The sequence below is a fragment of the Peromyscus leucopus genome, chromosome 4 (assembly GCF_004664715.2).
Source record: "Peromyscus leucopus breed LL Stock chromosome 4, UCI_PerLeu_2.1, whole genome shotgun sequence".
NCBI lineage: Eukaryota > Metazoa > Chordata > Mammalia > Rodentia > Cricetidae > Peromyscus > Peromyscus leucopus.
In genome coordinates this window covers 62,568,473-62,592,318 of record NC_051066.1, presented here as the reverse complement: position 1 = coordinate 62,592,318, position 23,846 = coordinate 62,568,473, and the positions used below count along the sequence as shown (strand labels likewise).

At 36.1% G+C, this 23,846-nt stretch overlaps 2 protein-coding genes across 2 annotated transcripts; both read left to right on the top strand.

The window, feature by feature from the left end:
- The first annotated feature begins 9,125 nt into the window (after positions 1 to 9,125).
- LOC114685063 (olfactory receptor 1086) lies at positions 9,126 to 10,060 on the top strand. The gene has a single exon (XM_028859660.1). It carries the CDS (start codon positions 9,128 to 9,130, stop codon positions 10,058 to 10,060), a length of 933 nt encoding a protein of 310 aa, XP_028715493.1. The 5' UTR covers positions 9,126 to 9,127.
- Positions 10,061 to 22,910: 12,850 nt separating this feature from the next.
- LOC114685057 (olfactory receptor 8K3-like) lies at positions 22,911 to 23,846 on the top strand. Its single transcript, XM_028859655.1, has one exon. The coding sequence runs from the start codon at positions 22,911 to 22,913 to the stop codon at positions 23,844 to 23,846; it is 936 nt and encodes a 311-aa protein (XP_028715488.1).

Below are 23,846 nucleotides of genomic sequence, written 5' to 3'. Positions count from 1 at the left end.
TCCCCAGAGTTTTCTTGAGTGCAATCAGTAGGAAATATTAGAAGGATTTATTGTGGAGAATGTCGCGGAGATAAACAGATAAAAAATAAAGGATAGCCTTGAGAGGGCCTGGAACCTATTCCAATGGGCCCCGACTGTCTCTGGCCCAGGGTTTTTATAGAGATGCCAAGGGGTGGAGCAAAAGACCTCCTCCCCCAGCACAGCCAAGTGCAGACCATCTCAGACACCTGCACTCAGGCCCGTGGTCCTGATCATCCTCTATGCGGACCTGCTGGGTAAAGTCACCAGGAACCTGAGAACGGGCTCCCATAGGTCCCCACTTCTTAATATATAAAAAAATAACTATTAATGGCTTACAGCAATCTCCATAGCTGTTATACCTCCAAGTATGGGAGTAGAGGATGATATAGATGGCATTTCTCTTTTGAATTAGGTCCAAGGTGACTACAGCAGTCTTAGCTGCCTCAAGCCCTTTCTAAACCAAAAACTCTTAAGGTGACTACAAACTTAAAGAATCCCTTAGCTTCATCATTACCATTAACAGGTTAACATAAATATTGCTATACATAGTCACAATTCTCTCAATCTTACAACTCAAAGCAAACTCTTAACAGAACCATTTGAATTAGCATATATAGTGCTATATATAGTTAACAATTTTCTCCATCTTACAACTTTAACTCAGTCATTTGAATTTTCTTGTTAACAGAACATAGGAAAAACTTTGATGTATTCACATCAAACTTAAACATTTCCTTAACTCCACAAAACCAGGGTGCATTAATATCAATAGGTTTCTGCGAACATAATTCAATCTCATAACTCCTCCTTTTCTTTATAATTTTTTAAACAAAAACTCAAACCTAGTTAGAGGAACCCAAACTTATACAATTCCTACAAACCCATATTGAAAAGCAATATTTTCAATCTAACTATTAACACTTTGAAAACTTTTAGCAAAACATCCAAAAGCAGTTTCTTAATAAAACTCTTTACACACTTTAAAAGTAGTCTCAGTATACCCCATTTGCATTTCTTACTAACAAAACATGACATTAATCCACTCAAACAACAATTTAAATTAAATAGACTAAGTAATATTAATTCTCCCTTTTCTTTATAATTTTAAGCAAAATCTCAAGCCTAGTTAGAAAACCCAAACTTTTCTGTTTAAACAGTTCCATTTGTAACACAAAACCAGTTCCATAAGTAATTCCATTTTTACATAAACAGTTCCACAAAACAATTCATAAATCACCAGTTAATAAAGCATATATGCATACACAAAATTGCATCTTGATTCTAAGTAGAAATATATTTCTTCATTTAAACAGTTCCATTTTTAACCCAATTCCAGAAAACTGTTCCTAGGTCATTACTCAAAACTGTCCCATTGCAATGAAATCTCTATTATTTATTTCATTTAAGTCTTAAGATTCAAATGATAAATTCTGGTACTAGCCTTCCAAATATGAGAAATCCATAACCAAAATCTTTTTGTAATTTTATCTCATTTTAAAGTTCAAAAAGTTCAAACAAGAAAAATTCTGGTATCAGGCTTTCACTTCCAAATATGAAGAGACGTTTTTCAACCAAAACTTTTTGCAGTTAATAATTTTTGTTTAAACAAGCATCTCTGAACTTTTATTCTCAAGCCAGAGACCTTTTTAGTTATAGTAATATTCTAAGCCGCACCGTTTTTGCTGTTAGCTCAGGTTTTTCTGTGTTGCGTCGATTTTCCACGGATCTCAGCTGCGAATACCTTGTGCTGGTTCTGGTGTCTGCCATTCTTAGCTTCTTAGCAGCTTCTGGAGCTTTTGAAACCATTCAGACTGCCTACTTTGCAGTCTACTGGGACACTAACCTTATGTGTTCGGGTTCTTTCACCATATACATTAAGAATAGATTCACACTTAACATTTATACTTTTTTACAAACTCACATAACATGTGCTTAAGCATAAACTCACTGAACATTTACACATTTTTACAAACTCACATAACATATTAACATCTACTTATTTATACTTTAAGGAAACTATAGAACTACTTTAGCAAATATATTTCTTATTAATTCTTATATACTTATATTCATTCCATCTTAATTCTTATTTAAACTTACATTTATAACTAGCATCTTACAAGCTTATTACTACATGTCTTAAGACTACCTTAGATACTTCTTACAAGCTTATATCTTTTTTTTTTTTTTTTTTTTTTTTTTTTTTTTTTTTGACTATTGTACAGGTCTTCACAGATTTCTGCTCTGCTGATTACTCCCCCTACAAGCTTATATTCTTAAGGGAACTCTATAGATCTATTTTACAAACTTAAATAGGCTACCATTAGCATATATCTAACTTAGCAAACACCTAAAGATTTCTTAACACAGATCTAACAAGACAGAATAATTTCCACAAACTCACATCTTATTTTCATTTTTCTATTTCTTACTCTTAATTATTATCACCATCTCTATTAAAGATTCTCTTAACTAGACAGGAAGTACGTACATCATTTCTAAAGTTTAGAGTTTATAGTCAGCTTTTCTATACAACACTGGGATTTAGTAAGTGTTGTCATTATAGAATTGTGATACTTGTTGCTAGGGGATTGTAGCAGCTGTGATATTTAGCATTGATTTCTTATAGGGAACTTTCAGGTAAAGCAACTCTTTTGTAAGACAGCTAGATTTTCTGAAGTTCGTTCCCCATCTATAAAGCAGTCATTTCTTTTTTGAATGCCTGTTTCTTTGTCTCCTTATTAGATTTGCAAAGGAATTACTCATTACAGGCAGTTTGTTGAAAAGGCAAAGAACTTTTTTAATTTCAACATAAGTTTCTTCATATCTAAGACAACGTTCAGTGTATAAACTGCTTTCCCTTGTTTTAAGGATTTTAAAGTGGCTTATTTGCTCTTAAAAGTAGCTTTTTTGCCATCCAACTACCGTAAAATCTTTGCACAGCTATTAGGGTAAATAAGGCATTTTACCAACGGAGCCCCAAACCCCGAAGCTTCTAGTTCCATATCCTTTCAATTTTTCACTGGAACTGACACTTAAACCCTTAGATGATTTTCCTACTCATTCTTTTAAAAGCTGTATTTTAAGTTTACCATGAACGTATTTTCGAGCTGACAAAAGTGTTTCAGGACAATGTCACCATCTTTAGCAGAAAAACTACCTTTCCCAGAATGCATTTCCTTTATATCAGTCCATAATAATATCAGTCCCATATCAGCCCCTTATATCATTTTCCTTATATCATTGATTTCCCATAGTTCTTTTTGGGTCTGAGAGTCAACTGGTTCTCTTTTACTAGACTTGCCTGGGAAGTTTGAACAAAGTTTTTTGCTTTTGCAACGGAAGATTTGAACAAGCATTTTACATTTTCAGCTATGGCACATTGGGAGATTCCTATTCTCTCCTCAGCTGGCTTCAACAGGTGTCTCTCCTTCATTTGACACTGGCCCCAGATCAGAACCACACCTGCCTCGTTAGTGCGCATTGAGGCTGGCATTTCTGATAGCAACTTTCCTCGGGGCTTGTTTTAGCCAGTCAGTGAAAAACAAGATCATGTACAACAGCTTTTTCATAGCTCTTTCAGAGAGATTTTCTCCCACTGATTTTATTCTCATTTTGCTTGTTCGTTCCTCCCCAGATGCAAAGCTTCAGGTATCTGCCCCTCTGTACCTCTGCTAGCTGCTTTTGGAGGCAGGGGCTTTTTCTCTCCCCCTGAATCTGCCTCCAATTCTAGCAGCTTTGTCAGGTTATGCATTTTCTGGGGAGGAATCTGTCCCCTCTGTTTCTTCAGAGTCTTTCTCCCAGACAGTTCCCATTAGTCTCAGATTATCCCATCTACCCCAGAAACAGTTTCCGACACTACAGTGGCGGCTTTCCCTGCTACTGAAGGTAGGCCTTTTTGTCCGTTTGTTTTCGGGGTCTGTGTTGTTTGCGTACAGACTGAAAATCTAACAAGGGAGGTTTTTGCCATTTCTAAACTCCATTACGACAGGTGTTTTGCCTCATCAGGCCTTCACCTGACCCAGTCCTCTAGTGGGTTGTGTTTGCTTGTCTGGGTGCTCAAGGACAGCTTATGCCAGAGGCAATCACCCCTCAAGGCTACACTCTCTCATCTCACCGGGAGTCAGTTGAAACAAAGCTTTTCTCAAAGAGATGCTTTCTCTGATAGAAAAGAAAGCTTTTCTCCTGGATAGTTCTGTTCTGCCTTGGCTGGGCTCTTTCCGCAGACAGTATTCTGACTTGGCAGCAAGACTGCTTCAGAAACAGTTCAGCTTTACTGTTTTCCCAGAAAGGTCCTTTCTCTGATAGGCTTTTTGCAGCTGTGGACCTATCAACCCGGGACTTGCAGGAAAGTGGACAACTGTGCCGTTCCCACCTGCTTTAGCTTTGTTTATTAGCAATTTTCCCCTGGGTCCTGCACCTTCGTGCCTCAGCTCTGTGCCCCAGGAAGTTTACAACTGCAGGAATACTAGTATCCCCTGAAATGCACTCCCACTCAGACACTGGCCAGTTGCCTCTGGGTTTTTGGTCAGAAGCTAGGGTACAATGCTAACAGTTGCATTGCTTCAGGGGATCTTTGCATTAGGACAATTAGGAACACCTTTTCATTCTGAAATACTCAAACAAAACCCTTGTTGCCTCAGCTGGGCTGTAACTGTGAAGCTTGGCTTTTTTGCTTTTCTCAGGTAAAGTTTGCTGCCCTTTTGGGCTCTCTGTAGCTGTTTACCCTTACTCTCCCCAATCGGTTCCCTAAGGGTACTCTGACCCACTGTCTTTTACTAGCTTGAAGAGAGAGAGCTTAGAAGGGGTTTTTAGAAACTTGTTCCTGCCTCCTGCATTGCAGGGATGATTTTTAAAGCTTGAAAGAACTTAGAGGTTTTGCTGTCTTAAGTTTATTGTTTTCCCTTAGAAGTAATCACAGGCGGTCCCCATACTAATATCTTCAGGTGATACTAATTTTTGTCCTCTCTCAGGACAAATTTAGTTTTTAAGTTTGAGAGCTTTTGAGAAAGATTAAGGCTTTTTAGAGAGATTCCCCCCCCCAAGTTTTCCAAGAAAAGCTTTATAGTTTAAGAGAAAGATTTTTTTTCCCCAAGAGAAAGAAAGACCAACTTTTCCCAAAACTTCTGAACTTTAAACTTTTTGGCTTTTTACACCCCCATTTTTGCCTCAGGGAAAAAACACTTTCTCCTGCCGCTTGGACTTAGCATTTCAGCTGTCCCCAGGTCAAAAGCTTCCATAGGAAACTTTTTCTTCCCCATAAGCTCAAAGAACAGCTTTTTTACTACCCATAAAGCCCAAAGAAAGATTTTTTCCCCCAGTTTGCTTTCATAGCTCCCAAAGTGAGAAAATTGAAGAGTTTTTCTGTCTAGTTGCCTTACTTATTTTTTCCTACACAATCTTACACTTCTAAGTTTTTCCTAAACTATATTACTACCCTATATCTTATACTTATTTTTCACAGATAGAAATTGAGAAAGGGATAGACGATAGAAAATTTTGACAGAAGAGAATTTCGCTGCAGCATTGGACCTCCTCCCCCAGCACAGCCAAGTGCAGACCATCTCAGACACCTGCACTCAGGCCCATGGTCCTGATCATCCTCTATGCGGACCTGCTGGGTAAAGCCACGAGGAACCCGAGAACGGGCTCCCACACATAATGGGCTAAGCAGATTGCCATTTGGTAAAGGCATCAAATCATGTTGCCTATGATTTATTATAACAACATGCCAGGAAATATGTGATAGCACTATTATGGAGGTACCACAGTACTATCTGATTGGATTTGAGGCCCTTTTCACAGGAAGATTATACCTGGTACTGTAAATTAACTCAATTCCCATGACTAAGAGAATCATAGGCCCAGGGGCATGTGTGAATAATCCTGTTGTCTAGCTAAATTAACATAAAGTTCAATTACTTTACAAATATGCATATTAATACCCTGGATTAGAGACATAGGGTATGGCAATAGAAAAGAGAATATATGAGGAAGGGAATATGATTAGCAGGAGGGGTAGAAACCATGGAGATTGTTGGGAGTGAAAAATGATCAAAGTACATGATGTATGTGTATGAAAATATCAGAATGTAGTCTCCTATCTTGTACAATACGAATTATATAAATTACACCCTGAGGAAAGAAAAGGAAATGTCAGGAGGTATCTGCTAATTAAAGAAGCATTTATTCTTTTATCATTTTTTAAATGAAGTAATTCATTAACTTGCTATTTTCAACCAGGATACAACTGGAGCCTGTTCCCCTAGGGTTGCCTCCTCTGGGCTTCATCACAGTTGAATAAGCAGATATAAACAGTTTAAATTATCAGTGTCCATAGCAAACTCAAACCTTCATTTGCTGGTCTTGGGGTAAGAAGAAATTTCAAACTACTTGAGGAATTGTTGAGTCTAGAACCCAACATTTCAAATACAACAATGTTATTTTATACTAAGTAATTATACTATGAAAAATTAAAAGTAAGATACTATAGTTTTTTTCTCATTTCATATTCTCATAAAAATAATCTAGTAAAAGGTCTGCATATGAATTATAAACCAAGCTACCTGGACAAATGAGAAAAAACAGAAAATACCAAAATTTAATTTTGTATACAAAAAATGAGTGTTTGTTGTAGGTTGTGCACTATCAATCTTTTGATAAATAAGTTACCCCAAAGGAAAAGGAATCATTAATCGGCTAATAGAGAGTGTACAAATATTGACATATTTAATATTGAGGGTCTTTTATTTTTATATGATTCTAGAACAATGAAATTTAAAAATTGGATCTTACTATACAATCCAGCAAACAACTGAAATAACTACTTATTTAAAATTTCTTGGCTTAATTATTTGACTATTTTCAAATGTAGTAAGACATAGGTTTTGCTTAAATTTCATGGGGCAAGGGTTTTGGGAATACAATTTGACAATGAAGTAGTATGACAGGAGGTAATGTTTTCCTAACAAACTTGAGAATACATACACTGTGATGAATCTATAGTGAGTTGTGGCTATGGCAATGATAAAATACAAAACTTCCATAAGATAAGTAATGAAATGTCCACAGAAGGTTGATCTTCCAACAGCTATTCAATAAAGGCAAATTTAAATTATTGCACTCCTACAAATGTATTATTTAAGTACTATGCTTAGAATATATGAAATTCTGTATTTTGTAACAATATGTACAAGTATATTTACATTAATTGAGGAGCTGGGCATATACTGTCCAGTAAACTATTATGAGGGCTCTTAATTAATTGGGCTATTAACTTGGAATGTGTTTTCTTGCTGGCTTTCTCAAACTTGTAGTTTTTCATTATGTATCTAGTACAAAAGCCTGACTCAAGAGAATTTGATTCCAATTCCTCAATTACCAAAAGAATAAACATGTATATTTTTAAATCATTATTCACCTTTATATTCTTTAAAGAATAAGGAGAAGTGGACAGGGTAGTGGATACCAGTATCCAAAGCTACTGGAAAGCTGAAAAAGGATGATTGCTATGAGGTCAAGGTCAACATGGGCTATACAGTGAAATGGAATCTTACCTCTACCCCTGCAAAAAACTGAATTCTTATATATAAATTGTTAACAATTAAGAAATCATGTGTTCTAAAATGTTTCATAGAATATAATCTGTGTATATTGCATTGGAGAATCAATATATATATATAACAACATATTCTATAATTTGCTTTTTAAAGATTTGATTTTGGCATATTTTCCTCATAAAGCTTTCTCCCATCTTATTATTGCATATTAGTGTTCATTGGCCACTACTATACAGAATATAGCAAATTATTCTATAGGATTTCTGACACATTTACAATTCCGATTCTAGTACAGTGCACTGTCATATATAACAACTCAATAGGTTCTATGTCATAGGTGGGTTTTGTACCTACACAAGTTTTTGTTTTATTATAGTTTAAGACAAAATTTCTAATAGAAAAGCTGTAGGTTGTGTAGTAGGCATACAGTTTAAGAAGGAATATATATATATATATACACATACACACACACACACACACACACACACACATATATATATATATATATATATATATATTCAGAGAGAGATACAATTAAAATTTAAAAGGGCATGAATTTGGAAGAGGGTGCAGGAGGAAGGTGTAGGTACAAAGAACATCTTGGAAGAAGAAACAGAAAACGATGTAATTATATTACAGTATCAAAAAATAGAAAATTTTAAAGAGGAATACCATGAGTTCAGACACAGGGTAAAACAGGGAGCCTATATGGGTCAAAGCTAGGAACTCTGCATATATGTTATGGTTGTGAGGCTTGGTATTCTCATGGGACTCCTAACTGTAGGTGAAGGTTGTCTCTGACTCTTGCTTGATCTTGGAACTCTTTTCCTCCTACTGGGTTGTCTCATTTGGCATTGATGTGAGAGTTTGTGCCTAGTCTTGTGTTAACTTCTTATGCCATCTTCAGCTGGTAACCCTGGGAGGCCTGCTTTTTTCTTGAGAGAAACAGAGGAGAAGTGGATCTGAGGGAGAAATGAGGTAGGGAGAGACACTGGGAGGTTCGAGGAGTGGGAAAAACTGAGGTCAGGATTTAATATATGATAGAAGATTCTTTTTTTTTTTTTTTTTTTTTTGTTTTTTTGAGACAGGGTTTCTCTGCGTAGCTTTGCGCCTTTCCTGGAGCTCACTTGGTAGCCCAGGCTGGCCTCGAACTCACAGAGATCCACCTGGCTCTGCCTCCCGAGTGCTGGGATTAAAGGCGTGCGCCACCACCACCCAGCTTAGAAGATTCTTTTTAAAGTTAAAAAATGAAATTAAAAGTAAGACACTTGATAAATATACATACATTCCATGTATATTTCAATGAGTGCTGTATTGAAATTTAAATCATCACCATGTCCTTATCTTGTGCTGTAGCTCATAAAATCATGTGATATGTGTACCTATGTGTATGTATCTATACCTCTTTCAGCCTGAAAGTATGCTTCTGCATAAATACACATAAAGACACAGCTCACCTTGTTTATAGCAAAACTACTCTAGACTCTTTACGGTAATATGAACTATGATTTGTTGATTGCTTTCAATTCTTTCTATGAGATTTCAACATGGAAAACATCACTGAAGTCACTGAATTTGTACTGAAGGGCTTCACAGACAATGCTGACCTGGAGATCCTTTCCTTCTTCCTCTTTCTAGCAATTTACCTCTTTACACTCGTGGGGAATTTAGGATTGATTGCTCTAGTCATTGGGGATTCCCGCCTACACAACCCCATGTACTATTTTCTGAGTGTGTTGTCCTCTGTAGATGCCTGCTATTCCTCTGTTATCACTCCACAAATGGTAGTTGACTTTATGTCAGAGAAGAAAGTCATTTCATTCACTGGCTGTGCTACACAGATGTTTCTGGCTGTTACTTTTGGTACAACAGAATGCTTTCTTTTGGCAGCAATGGCTTATGACCGCTATGTGGCCATTCACAACCCACTTCTATATGTAGTAATCATGTCATCCAGAGTCTATGTGCCACTCATCATTGCATCCTACGTTGGTGGAATTTTACATGCTGTTATTCACACTGTTGCCACTTTCAGACTGTCCTTTTGTAGATCCAATGAAATCAGTCATATTTTCTGTGACATCCCTCTTCTCCTGGCAATTTCTTGTTCTGACACCCACATCAACCAGCTTCTCCTCTTCTACTGTGCTGGGTCTATTGAGATAGTCACCATCCTCATCGTCCTGATCTCCTATGGCTTCATTCTGTTTGCTATTCTGAGGACTCGTTCTGCTGAAGGTAAAAGAAAAGTCTTCTCTACATGTGGCTCTCATCTAACTGGAGTGTCCATTTTTCATGGTACTGTTCTTTTCATGTATGTAAGACCAAGTTCCAGCTATGCCTTGGAGCATGACATGGTAGTGTCGATATTTTACAGCATTGTAATTCCCATGCTGAATCCTCTCATTTACAGTTTGAGGAACAAAGATGTAAAAGAGGCTATGAAAAAGGTATTTGGTAAAAGACAAATTTATGGATAAAACTATATTTTCTATAAACCTTATATGAAAAAGTAAAAGTTCTATTCTGTACATAAATATGAAAATTTATGTTCAAAATGTTTCTTTTCATTAATTTAAATATTTCAATTCTCAGTAAACATGAAATTAAAGGTATTAGTTAATACCTCTCTGGTCTGCTTTTCAAAACAGAAAGGCTATATTATCCAATTTCTTTTTTAATGTTCATAATCACATATATTTATATATATTTTACATAGTGATGACACTACATGAAATGCATAATGTACAAATAAATAAATATATATGCTTAGATTTATTTTTATATGCATATTTAAATAATTAAAACAATTTTAGATTGTTTCATTTCTTTATAAATCATATTTTAAATTCTCTCATAATTTTAAGTTTAAATATTTTTAGTGCTATATCACAATGACTAAATAAAACATTGTTGTTGTCTTTATTCAGTTCATGTTTAGGTAGTGAAGTTGGCTAGACCTTATGAATATAGCTTCTGACATTACAATGTGCAAGTGCTGTTGGGCACATAGAGTCACTGGAACTGGGCACTAGAATTATGTAACTTGATTGGTTGTTTTGTCTGTAATGGTCTCCTGTAGCAAAGAGTCATTTTCTTGATGAACGGTAAGGACTACATTGGAAACAGATTAAAGAAACTTTATACATATTGAGCAGGTTGTGTTAGAATGTATGTATGTATGCATATATGCTCATAACAGAAATAATGAAAAAAAGAATTGAAAGAGAGCAAGGAGTAGTATATGGGAAAGTGTGGGTGGGGCACTGGGGCCAGGGAGTGGGGAGGTCAGTGAGGAAGGAGGAAATGTTAGATCACTGGGTGCTGGAGTTACAGAAAAGTTCAAGCTGACTGACAATAAATGATGGCAACCAAACTACAGTCCTTTGCAAGAGCAGCAAGCCCACCTAAACTCTGAGTGATCACTCAATCTCCAATAAGTTTTATTCCTCTTAATACAAAATTATATGCAAATTTCCATCTCTTTTTTATATGTGTATGAAAGTGTTCTACTTTCCAACTAAATATAAGTTGAAGAAAGATTTCCACTGTACCATAAATGTGTAGTCAATCTTTTCATTTTTCCAAGTCTCCTCTACTCTCCCTCCTGGCAAATTACCACTCTGTGGTATTGAATCCAGAGTGTCTGAAAGGCAAGCCAAGATGGATCACTCTACAGTGTGCTGGTTCCTCCCACATCCATTACTAATGCTTCTGCTCTTACTCTACTTGGGCTTTATTTTAACCAGGAATACTATCCATACCAGAGTCTCCACCCTACCTTTAACAGATTTCCTGACCTCACCAATCCTTCTGCTCTTCCCTTACCAGGCATTTTGTCCTTCCCTAAACTTTGTCTTTGACTGATTGATATTGCTGAGTCCCACCCAGATCCAGTACCCACCACACTGACCACAAGTCCTAGTACTTTATCAGAGATTCTGGGTTTCCTCAGATTAGGTGATTCCAGAAATGCTAGGAACTCATCTTTGGTCTCCACTATGGCTTTGCCCACATTTCCAAAAGGCCTTGTTCCCTTTTCCTTGATTCACTAGAATCTGTACAGTATGTGACCCAGTCTTACAAATTTGAAGAATAACAACTTTGCTGCTTTCTTTACAATCTTAAAATTATTAATCATCATAAGTGATATTAGATGCAATAATAATAATAATAGTAATAATTTTAATTTTTAATACCATTGAGGAAAATGCAAATTGAATAGCAACATATGATCTTAAAACTATACTTGTGATTTAAAAATTCTTAGAAACAGAAGCTTTTGTTTGGTACATGGTAAGTAATCTGGACTCCCTAACATTGGGTTTTCTTCTGTCTCCATAATTATCCCACTCTTTGTAAACATTGCTCCATATTTCAAACTGTGTTCCCACATCCTGCTTCATTATAGACTACTCACTACATCCAACTTCAGTAGTCTCTCATCCTCACAGCTGTCCCAAAGCAAAGCCTCCCTCTTTCTTTAGTCCTGTTTCAAGACTCACTTCTACCATCTTTCCTCTGGTTACTCACTCAAAAAAATCTGATTTTCCACACCCCCACACACACATTGCTTCATAGCTGCCCATATGAGAAGATGCCAGAGCCAAGGCTATTCTCCCTGCACACATTGCTTTTCATTTTTATAACTTTATTCACGTTTTAAAGTGTCTCAATTTGTTTTCTGTGGATTCCACCAATGTACAATGAAATTCCAAAAATATGCTCCCCAAATCTGACTTTCCACAATATTTATGTCATTATATCCTCTACCTACCATGACAGAGGAAATAACAATATATTTCTTTTGTAGATGCCCTTCAAATTCAAGATTCCCACCATTACTCTGTCAGAAACACATATCAGATCTCTTTTGACCTAAATAGAACTGACTGCTTAAGTCCCCTTATCATTAACATATATTCTATCTATTAATCTACCTTATCAAAGTGATGAAAAGGCTTGCCATGAGGCACTGAATTATAATAAAATCCAATAAATCACCTGAAAACTGGGCAACATTTATGAGCCAACTTACAAAGACTTGCCTTAAACATATCAACCTAAATCCTAATTTTCACTCAGGAAGATGGTACTTACATACTCACTTCATCTCCTAATCCTCCCCTCATGGGGCTGAGTTACATACACAGGATATGAGTTTATCTATAAATATCAGAACTTTTTTATATTTGGTGGTAGTATGTGTTCCCTTTTGTAGCATGAATCTTGCCAATTCCTCAGCTGATCCTGTTTCCTCAGACTGGAAGCCTCTCAGTCCCCATCCAGAATAAATCTCAGCTGAACTGTAGCTCAAAAGCCTAAAAGCTTAACCAGCCAAAAGCTTCTAGTTTCTGGTCTTCACGCCTTATATGCCTTTCTGCTTACTGCCATCACTCCCTGGGATTAAAGGCTCACTTCTTGGCATTAAAGGCATATGTCACCATGCCTGGGTGTTTCCAATGTGGCCTTGAACACACAGAGATCCAGATGGATATCTACCTCTGGAATGCTAGGATTAAAGGTGTGTACTACCACTGTCTATCTTCTATGTTTGATATTGTGGCTGTTCTGTTCTGTGACCCCAGATATGTTTATTAGGGTGCACAATATTTTGGGGAACACAATACTACCACACCCTTTCTCCTTCAGAGCTGAGTGGTTTGAACTGCATGTAGACAACAACATTGGTGAGTCTTTATGAATTAAACTTGGGACATTACTAGGAGACTCACAGAAAACTCTAGATGCTTTGGCTCTTACAGTCTTTCTCCCCTCCTTCTGCAATATTCCCTGATGGAGCTTTAGATGTAAGATTTGTTTGGTAGACTTATTCACTGGGACAAGGGTCCACAACTCTGTACCTTGACTGCTTGTGGATTTCTCTAATGGTCTCTATCTGTTACCAAGAGAATTTTCCTTGAGAAGTGAGGACTACAACTACCTGTGTGTATAAAGATGCATATTTAGAGTATACTTAGGGATTATGATGGCTCAGTAAACTGTTGCTTGTGGGTTTTCATTTAATATGAATGAATTCACTGGCCTTGGATAGTTGGCTAGTTTTCTAGTACCAGGTATGACTTCTATCTTGGTAAGCAGGTCTTGTGTCCAATTACAAAGCTGTTGGTAACTTCCAAGTTATATATGTGCCACTGCTATACCCATAAGGTTATCATGCTATGCTAATCATTTTTCTGGCTCATAGAAATAATAACTGTGTAGGACATTTGGTTGTTTCCCTCCTTTGGAAACTTACTTGGTGACTTCTGGTACCATGAAATCTACTCAAGGAGGGAACATTCAGATGAGTTTCAGCTTGGTTGCCCCTGCGATTTGGAAGGGAAGTCCCTATTGATTAAGATACCATGATCATTCTTTGTTATTTTTGTAATCTTTGTAAAGTTATTTATATACTTTGGATATTAATCTTCTGTCAGATGTCCAGCTAGTATAAAATCTTTCCCATTTGTGGAATTCCTTTGCAGGTAGTTGGTTATTTATTTAGCTGTACAGAAGCTTATTAGTTTTATGTATTGGTACATATTATTTATTGGTTTTAATTCTGGGGCAAATGGCTTCCTATTCAGAAAATGAGTTCCTATACCTCTAACCTATAAAATATTGTCCATGTTTTGTTCTAATAATTTCAGTGTTTAAAGTTTCAAATATTTTATCCACTTGACATTAGATTTTTTTATAAAGTAATAGATCTTTCTTTCATTCTTATGAATTTGAACATCTAGTTTTCCCAGAACCATTTGCAGAAATGCTTTCTTTTCTCCATCTTATTTTTATTGTATGTTTGACTGTGGTGATATTTTTATGTGCTGAAATGTGGTGATATTTTATTTGTGTTTTAATAAATAAAGTTTGCCTGGAGATCAGAGGAAAAACCAAGCCATTGTAAGTAAATACAAAAGTCATGCAATGTTAGCACACACATTTAATTCTATCACTTGGCAAACAGGGATCTGTCTGGATCTATGTGAGTTCAAGGTCACAAAGGAAACAGAGCCAGATGTGGTGACACATGCCTTAAATTCCAACATTAGTTAGCCATGGAGGTCTGGAGGTCTGTACAGACTAACAGGAAGTGACAGAGCTTGGCAGAAAGAGGAAATGATGTAACTAGACAGAGAGAGCAAATCAGATGGCAGAACAGCATATATATAGGCATGGGTAGAAGCTGCTGAGTTGGTGAGGTAAGGTTAGCTGTGGCTTTCCGTCTTTCCCTGATCTCTCCCAGGCTTTCAATCCTATATCTGGCTCCATGTTTTTTATTTAATAAGACCATTTAGAAATTCACCTACAGTTGGTACCCAATGTGGGCACCAAATACAAATAAAGTAGACATTGTATTGCCAAATACAAATGAACTAGATATTCTAACTGTAACTCTTGCTTGATAATTGTTCCATTATATGTAATTTTACTATGTTAAAGTTAAAACCTTCCTTTTTGATTAAACAGAAAAGGGGAAGTGCTGTGGAATGTTGTTCTATATGCTGTGAATGTGTGTTGCTCTGATAGGTTGATAAATAAAATAAAATGTTGATTGGCCAGTAGCCAGGCAGGAAGTTTAGGTGGGATAAGCAGTCAATGATAATTCTGGAAGAGGAAGGCTGAGTCAGGAGTCACTAGTCAGACACAGAGGAAGCAAGATGACAAGGCAGAACTGAGAAAAGGTACCAAGCCACATGGCTAAACATAGACAAGAATTATAGGTTAATTTAAGTGTAAGAGCCAGTCAGTAATAAGCCTGAGCTAATGGCCAAGCAGTTATAATTAATATAAGCTTCTGAGTGATTATTTTGTAAGTGGCTATGGGACGGTGGGTAGGAGAGATTTGTCCTGACTGTAGGGCCCGGTAGGATAGAGGAAAATCTTCAACTACATGTGACCTGGACTAGACCTGATAGATTGGGGAAGGTGACTGTATGTGTAGAATCAAGGATACTCACTGGATAGACCCTGGATGGATGTTGTACATATGGCTGGATGGAGAAGTTATGTGTAGCACAGAAGAGACCTGTGTGTATGACACATGGGGCAAGTCCTGTTGGAAGCCTAGAAGTAGGGTGCAGCAAGGGCAGTTGTTTGTCAGACTAGGCAAGGACACTGGATGAAGGACCCATAACAGATCTTGTCGATTGGAAAGACAGCCTGGGTGAGGACAATCAGGGAGATTATTTGGGCTAGACTTTGCAAAGGAGGTTGGAGGAGTGGCTGGGTACAGAGGTTTGATACTCAAACTTTTATTAAAAGAATAGCTGTATGAGTTTATTTCCTTTGGAACCCTATCATCTGGCATTGATGGCTCTATTTGAACAGGCAGAGGCCTTCCTTCAAGAAAAACTGAATTCTCTTTATGGCAACAAACTCCAGATATTTAAACTCTTGAATTATTAGACTTCATAGCTGATTGTTAGTTACAGGTCTCTGAACAGACTTCACCCTATCCAAAATCAATTTACTTGTGACCTTTAAATTCTAGCATGTATCTTATGATTTATTACTTCTTTTTATTTCACTTATGTTTTCAGTTCCAGTACATTTCTCTATCTATCTAAATCACACTCTCTGTTTCACCCATCACTTGCTCAATGATTCGAATGCTGCAAAGACCAACAACTGCAGGCTAAGTCTGTCTTTCCTAATATACACACACCTATCTCCTATTTGTCCACTTGGATTAATTCATAGGCATCACTTTGGACTCAAAAGCAAAAGGGCCTAATGATACTCTTACAGACAGTGAATATATGGCAAATATTTCCAAACTATTTATAAACTTTCTGGTCTTTTAACCAACAGGGTCCTAAGCAAAGGGCATCTCATCACAAATACTTCTTTAGCAGCCACAGCATTCCTGTACTTTTCAAGGTCACATTTCCTTAAATAAATTACATTACATCAACTGGATTTCTCTCTCTGTAATGTTACCATTACTGTCAAACCTCTGTCTGATCAAGTGTTTTATGGGGTCACTTATCCAGTCCTAAACACTGCCAATGAGAAGTTCCTTCAATCAGTTTATTTATAAGGCTCTTTATTCTCTTTGTTATTCAGTAGCATAGATCCCACCAATTCTTCAGAATATCTGGAACACCCCAATTCATGCACATACTTGTTTTTTGTGGATACCAGTAAATCTGTAAAATAAAAATAAAAATAAAAATAAATGAAATCTACCCCCTCTTTAAAATTTTCTCATCCTATTTTCTGGACACAAACAAATATTGCCTATTTGTTTAAAATGCTTCCAACACTAAACCTTTTAACATAATAAAAACCTTTGATGGGGGCATCCTTAGCTGGCTCCCTTAAGTCATAAAAAATGAATCCAGCACCAAAAGTTAAATTCTTTTTAATTAATTCATGTCTTTCAGTCTTCAACTCACCACTTGCCTATTTGAAGAGGATGTTCTTTTTCTATTGCACTTTGACCTACCTTTATCTTCCACTAACTGTACCAATAGTTTTACTCTAGCATACTTATCTCCAAATGTAGATACATTGACTAATAGGCAGAACTTTCTAGGTGCTTTTACTGGCCACATGGGCAAAAGGGGAATTTTTTTTATTTTTATTTTATGTGCAAGGGTGTTTTGCCTGCATGTATGTCTGTGTGAGGCTGTTAGATCTTAGAGTTACAGTCAGCTGTGAGCTGCCATGTAGATGCTGGGGATGTGAACCTGGGTCCTCTAGAAGAACAGCCAGCTCTTAACTGCAGAGCCATTTCCCTGCCCCAAAGGGGGAATTATTAATTCCCTTATCAACTCTTGACTCTCTTGTGATCATGGGGATAAGATCAGTTTGTGGCAAAGGAATGAGGGTTTAATCTTTTAGTAACATGCTACCATTATTTACCCCTAGACATACAAAAAGTTTAGGTGAAATTTCTCAAGACATTTTAAGGATCGGGTTTGACTGCTGTCTTACTCCAATATAGGAGTGGTCAAGATCTCATGACAACAAAATGTGGAAATCTTGGTTGCTTCTTAGAGGAGGAATACAGCTTTTATGCAACTCAGTGTAGCCTTGTCAGAGAAAGAAGAAATAAAACTAGCCTATCATGCTTGAAAATTCACTGGCTACCAATAGACATATTAACATGTGAATATGGAAGGAAGGAAGCTCATAAAATCTTAAGCCAAACAAAAGAAAAAAGAAAGAACTAAAGAAAGAAAGGAAGAAAGAAAGAAAAAGGGCTCAACCAAAGAAAACAAAGCAAAATAAACTAAGAAATGGGAAAAAATAGAATAGTCTTCCCCAAGGAATAGACCCTCAGCTGGGTATATAATACCAAATGGCTGGTCCTGAAATCATATGTATACAAATAATAATTTATGAACTGAGCTGACTGAATTCTTTATATTTCTTTATATAAATTGAAAGAAAACAGGTCCTGACTTTAATGAGAGAACAAGGTAGGGTACATGAGAGGGAGGAGATGGAAGGACAGATAATATATAATTATAATTTTAAAGTAATTATATATATATATATATATATATATATATATATATATATATATATATCAGAAATTGACTATCAGAATAATGAGACAAATGATTTTAAAGTTCATCCTGGCCCTCTAGTTCAAGCCTGCTGTCAGCCTCCTAAAACTACTTCAAATCTATATTAATTGACACTCTCTAAACTCTCTGTTGATAATGATTTATCCAGACTTGGGGAAATAATCTTCTTCAGCTGTATAAAGACAGATAGCAGCCCCTGAGGACACTGCTTGACTACTTACATTGAGATTGTGTTGAGGCAGAAGGTCCCAACCAGCGATTCCCTGATTAGGCAAAAAGAAGCCAGATTGAGCTTAGTAACTGCTGATTTCATAGGCTACTTCCTCATTTCATTTTCAATGTAATTATTCTCTTATTCATCGTTTATTTCCAAAAATAATCTGTTAAACGTTTATAAGATCATCTGTGATTTCTCCATTAATCCTTAATTTAAAAAAAAAATGGTTCCCAACTAAGGGTCACTGAAAAAATGATTTTCTCTGAAAATATATGTACACAGATAGCCATTCTTGTTTATTTGTTTGTTTTACAAATCCATATTCCTGGTTTTAAAAATCAAAATAAACAGAGAGAGTAATGAATATATTCTTTGGGCACAATAAGCTTCATACACTGGATTTAGGATGGAAATCTTAGAATACCCTTTCCCCTTCAAATGCTAAGCAGAGGGTACTGCAAACAAGACAGGAACAGTACCCAGCCCTAAGTCTGAGTGAGAACAGCACCCAGCCCTGAATCAACAGACACCCACGGAGTTTGACTGCACTAACACATTACCAAGTGTCCATTCCCTATCCAGAGTATATGTGATTCTTGTTTCACAGCCTACAGTACTACTTCCCTAACTTGTCATGTAGCACTGGTCACTTATTAAGGAAGGCAGGTGTGGGAACTGCCCCTAACTCACAAACGTTTAAGTTAGAGTTTTAGTTAAGCATTAAAGTTAGATCCCTTTTCTTTCTGGGACCCTAAAACTCTACTTTAGAATTGTACTAGACCATATACCCAAAGGACAGATCTACCTTCATTTCTCTCTTGAACATTATCTCCCCTCCCTCCTGGAATAAAATACGATTAATATTTTAGTAAATTTATTTTATTATATTTAATATTATCACTTCATATTCACTATTAAAAACATGAGTGCAAGTACACAGATTTTCAGCAGAACTTTGTCATTATTTTTCTTTTACCTGAATGAGGTATTGTCTTTTAATTAGCCACTTCTTATTTTCTTGCCCCCACTTTTGGCAAAGGCCATTCCAATAATTGATGGTATAAGTCTAAGTATTTCAAACATATTTGTACTTGTGTAGTATTTGTCCTGTGGCTGATTCATGTAACTTAGCACCATGCTTTTCAGTTTCATGGTGCCATTGCATACACTGCACATAATGCATGCTATGTGTCCACTCATATGCCAAAAATTTTTTGTTTCCACTTTCAGCTATTTAGAGTCCTGCTACAGGGAAGATCAGAGTGGTCTAATATGTCTTTGACAGGATTACAATAATATTTTAAATTCCAACCTAGAAGTAATTTCACTAATCCCTATACTTAATACATAATTTAAAGATATATGCATATTCTCCCTGATAATTAGTGAACAGCCTCAAAGCAAATCAGTATGCATCCCAGTGCTTTAGGGAGAGTGAACAAATAACTTACAACTCCACAGGGACAATTTCTGAAATTAAAACATAACTCATAAATCATCGTAGGAAATAAAATGCTAAGAAGCACACACGAGAATGAAAGGCAATGCTTTATTACAGGTAAGGAAGGTAGAAGGCTATGCAAGTTGTTCCCTGTCATCAGAATCCACAGGAACCGGCACACTCCTCTCTGATTTTGTCATCTAATAGAAGAGACCATTTCTGGTCTATTTTCTATGACTTCTATACCATCATGTCTGAATGACAAAAGCAATAGGCTCTCTCCTTCCCTCATATTTCCCCTGGAATATTTTCTACCTAGGTTAAAGATTATATGTTCATATGTATATTTGCAACACTAAATCAATTAGAAAAATTTGCCTAGAAAATATATTTTATGGACATTAAGTTGTATAGTTAAGACATTCTAAAATAAGAAGCGAAATGAAACATAAGTAAAGGGAGTCCACAATTTTTAATTCATAAATGAAAGTATAAATGAATCATTTCATGTGCTCCCAAATATTTAGGTGTTTGGAGTTTCTCACCTCTTTTGTGATGCTCTAACTTAGTATGTTATAATGTGAGTGAGATTCTTTTTTCTTAACCTTTTATTAAGGCAAATGTGAGTTTTTACATCTTATTGATTTACTGCATTTGTGTGTGTGTGTGTGTGTGTGTGTGTGTGTGTGTTGTATGAAATGACATTAATGACCACATTTTTGGTTATATTAAAATTGCTATTTCATAGTGAAAACTGAGGGAAATAGTCTATAGCAAGTATTAAACATAACAAATCTTCGTTGATGGTACTTCAGGATGACAAAGCAATATGCTTTGTCACATTGAACTGAAAAATATGGGAAAACAACTATTTGTGATTGCAATTACTAAATATGTAATCTAATGTATTAACCTCATGCATTTTTCATTCACTACTAGAAGTATGTCTCATTGGGACAGCACCTGGGTAATCACTATAATCATGCAACATTGACCTGAAGTAAGTGTAATTTGCACATGACAAGCTTTGTATCTATATGAAGTGTGCATGTGTATATATGTGTATATATAATATATATACTTATATATGTGTGTATGCTTAAAATTATGTGATTCATTTAGACAATAAATTGTCTTGTTTAGTTTTAGTCAAGGCATGTCAGTAGAATGAGCTACAGATGGAAAGAATTTGTATGTGATATGACCTATTGAATCCATTCTTCATTTAACTATCACTGTATTACTTTCAAAGAACATATATTTGCAGTGATATTTCATTTGTGCTGAAATGTGGTGATATTTTATTTGTGCTTTGATAAAGTTTGCCTGGAGATCAGAGGAAATAGCAAGCCATTTTAAATAAACATAGAAGTCAGGCAATGGAAGACCACACCCTTAATCTGATCACTTAGAAGACAGGGTCTCTGTGTCTTCAAGGCCATACTAGGGAATAGAGCCAAACGTGGTGACACATGCCCTTAATCCCAGTACCAACCATAGAGACCTGGAGGTCTGTACAGATAGGCAGTGACAAGAAATTGAGGTAACTAAGATAGCCCATGAGAGGGCAGAACAGCAAGGCAATAAATTTATGGGTAAGATAGGAGGTAGCTCACATTTGGAAACTGCAGAGCTGGTGAGATAAGGTTAGCTGATGGCTATTCCTATTTTCCTGATCTCTAAGGCTTTCATCCCTATATTTGGCTCCACTTTTTTTTTTAATAAGACCATTTAGAAATTCATCTGCATATAATCTGGCAAAACAAACTTATTTTATGTAAGTACTGTGATGATTAAACAATAAAAAATTTAAAAGTCTACAAATGAAAGAAAGAAAATCTATTACTTCTGGATCATTTTGACCTGTACAGGAAGATTCTATACAAAAATTTTCCAAGGTCTAGTGCTGCAATGCAGTAGTAGAACTCTTGACATCATGGACAAAACCCTAAGTGCTGTTCACAGCAGCTCTCATTCTCTCTCTTTCTCCCCTTAGGAACTCTTTTACATACCTAGGAAACAACAAATCATTCAAGAATCTTTCATCTTTCCAAACAATACTTCTAAAGATATCATTGTTTTAAATTAGAGTACAGGGTTTTAGATTACTATTTGTCAAATACATCCTTTGCATACATTAAGTAACATATTAGATATCATACATGTTGTACAACATGTTCGGCCTAAATAAATCAACATCCGAACATGTTGTACAACATGTATGGATGTTGATTTATTTAGGGATAGACAACTTCCTGAGTGATCAGTTGTAATTGTTTTGTCCATACATATGACAATACTTATCAAAAATATTGACATTTTAAGCTGCACCACCAATAGATATAATGATTTTAGATAACTTTATTTATTTTGTTCTATTTTTCTTAGTTTTGACACAAGGTCTCCTATATCCCAGACTGGCCTAGGATTTGTTTAATAGCTGAAGATGCCATTGAGCTTGGGATTCTCCCTGCTGCTACTTCCAGAATAGTAGAATTACAGGAATGTACTATACATTTTAGGAAAAGGTATGACACTAACCCAGATATTGGTGAATATTACTGAGCTGCATCTCATCCTAAACATCTTCTTAAAGTGATGACTTATAAGGCTGTAGAGATGACTCAGCAGTTAAGAGCATTTATTGTCCTTATAGAAGATAGGAGTACATCTAGATCTTTAGAACTCTCTTTAGTTTTTCTATCATATGGCTATCAGTAATTTACCTCTATTATGTTTCTATATCACAGTATTTACCAGGTAAGGGAAAATTATTGATATAATCATCATTTGGAGCTGGAAGTTTAATAGAGCAGGTCATACACAAGCTTAAGTGTCTTAGTAAATTATTGTCTATAGCAGTTCATTTCCAAGCTGAGATAAATTATGTCTGAATTATGCTTTGTGTTGGTGAAATCACCTTCCATAAGAATCATAGCCTACTATTTCCATGTACAAGTGTATATCTTTATTATGTAAAATGTCTTTATTTTGAAATAACTATCAGAAATTTCAAGATATCTCATGTATAACAATGTTGCATAATAAATGATCACCTTATGATGACATTAAAAATATATTGAGTATGCAATTATTACTATCCTGAATAGATTCAGTAATATGACTGCATGGAGAAACAGAACCTCACAGTCATGAATGAATTCATCCTGCTGGGCATCACTCACCGCTCTGAGCTTCAGGCTCCATTGTTTGGACTGTTCCTCATCATCTATCTGATCTCACTGATGGGCAACTTGGGCATGATCATCCTCACCATGGTGGATTCCCAGCTGCAAACTCCCATGTACTTCTTTCTCAAACACTTGGCTATCACAGATCTTGGTTATTCTACAGCTGTGGGACCTAAAATGTTAGAAAATTTTGTTGTGAACCAAAATACAATATCCTATTATCTTTGTGCTACACAGCTTGCTTGCTTTCTTCTGTTCATTACTTGTGAACTTTTCATTCTTTCTGTCATGTCCTATGACCGCTATGTGGCCATTTGTAACCCATTACTCTATACTGCCATCATGTCACAGAGGGCTTGCTGGATACTAGTGATAATCCCATATTTGTATGGTTTATTTCTGTCTCTTCTAATAACTTTAAAAATGTTCACTTTATCATTCTGTGACAACAATGTAATCAATCATTTTTTCTGTGACTGTATCGCTTTGATACCTTTACTCTGTTCAAACACTCATGACATTGAGCTGATAGTTCTAATCTTTGCTGTTTTTGATTTGATTTCTTCTCTTCTGGTTGTTCTTGTGACTTACCTGCTAATCCTCATAGCCATTCTCAGAATGAACTCTGCTGAGGGCAGACACAAGGCTATTGCAACATGTGGATCACACCTGACAGTGGTCATTATTTTCTATGGAACTTTGATATCTATGTATTTGCAGCCTAATTATAGTCACTCCTTTGACACTGACAAGTTGGCATCCATCTTTTATACCCTGATCATCCCCATGTTGAATCCCTTGATCTACAGCTTGAGGAACAAAGATGTAAAAGATGCTGGACAGAGGATATGGAAGAAGATATGCAAGGTTTGA

What these genes read in the sequence shown, in the direction of transcription:
- LOC114685063 (XM_028859660.1), top strand. Translation starts at nt 9,128, where the DNA reads ATGGAAAACATCACTGAAGTCACTGAATTTGTACTGAAGGGCTTCACA.
- LOC114685057 (XM_028859655.1), top strand. Translation starts at nt 22,911, where the DNA reads ATGGAGAAACAGAACCTCACAGTCATGAATGAATTCATCCTGCTGGGC.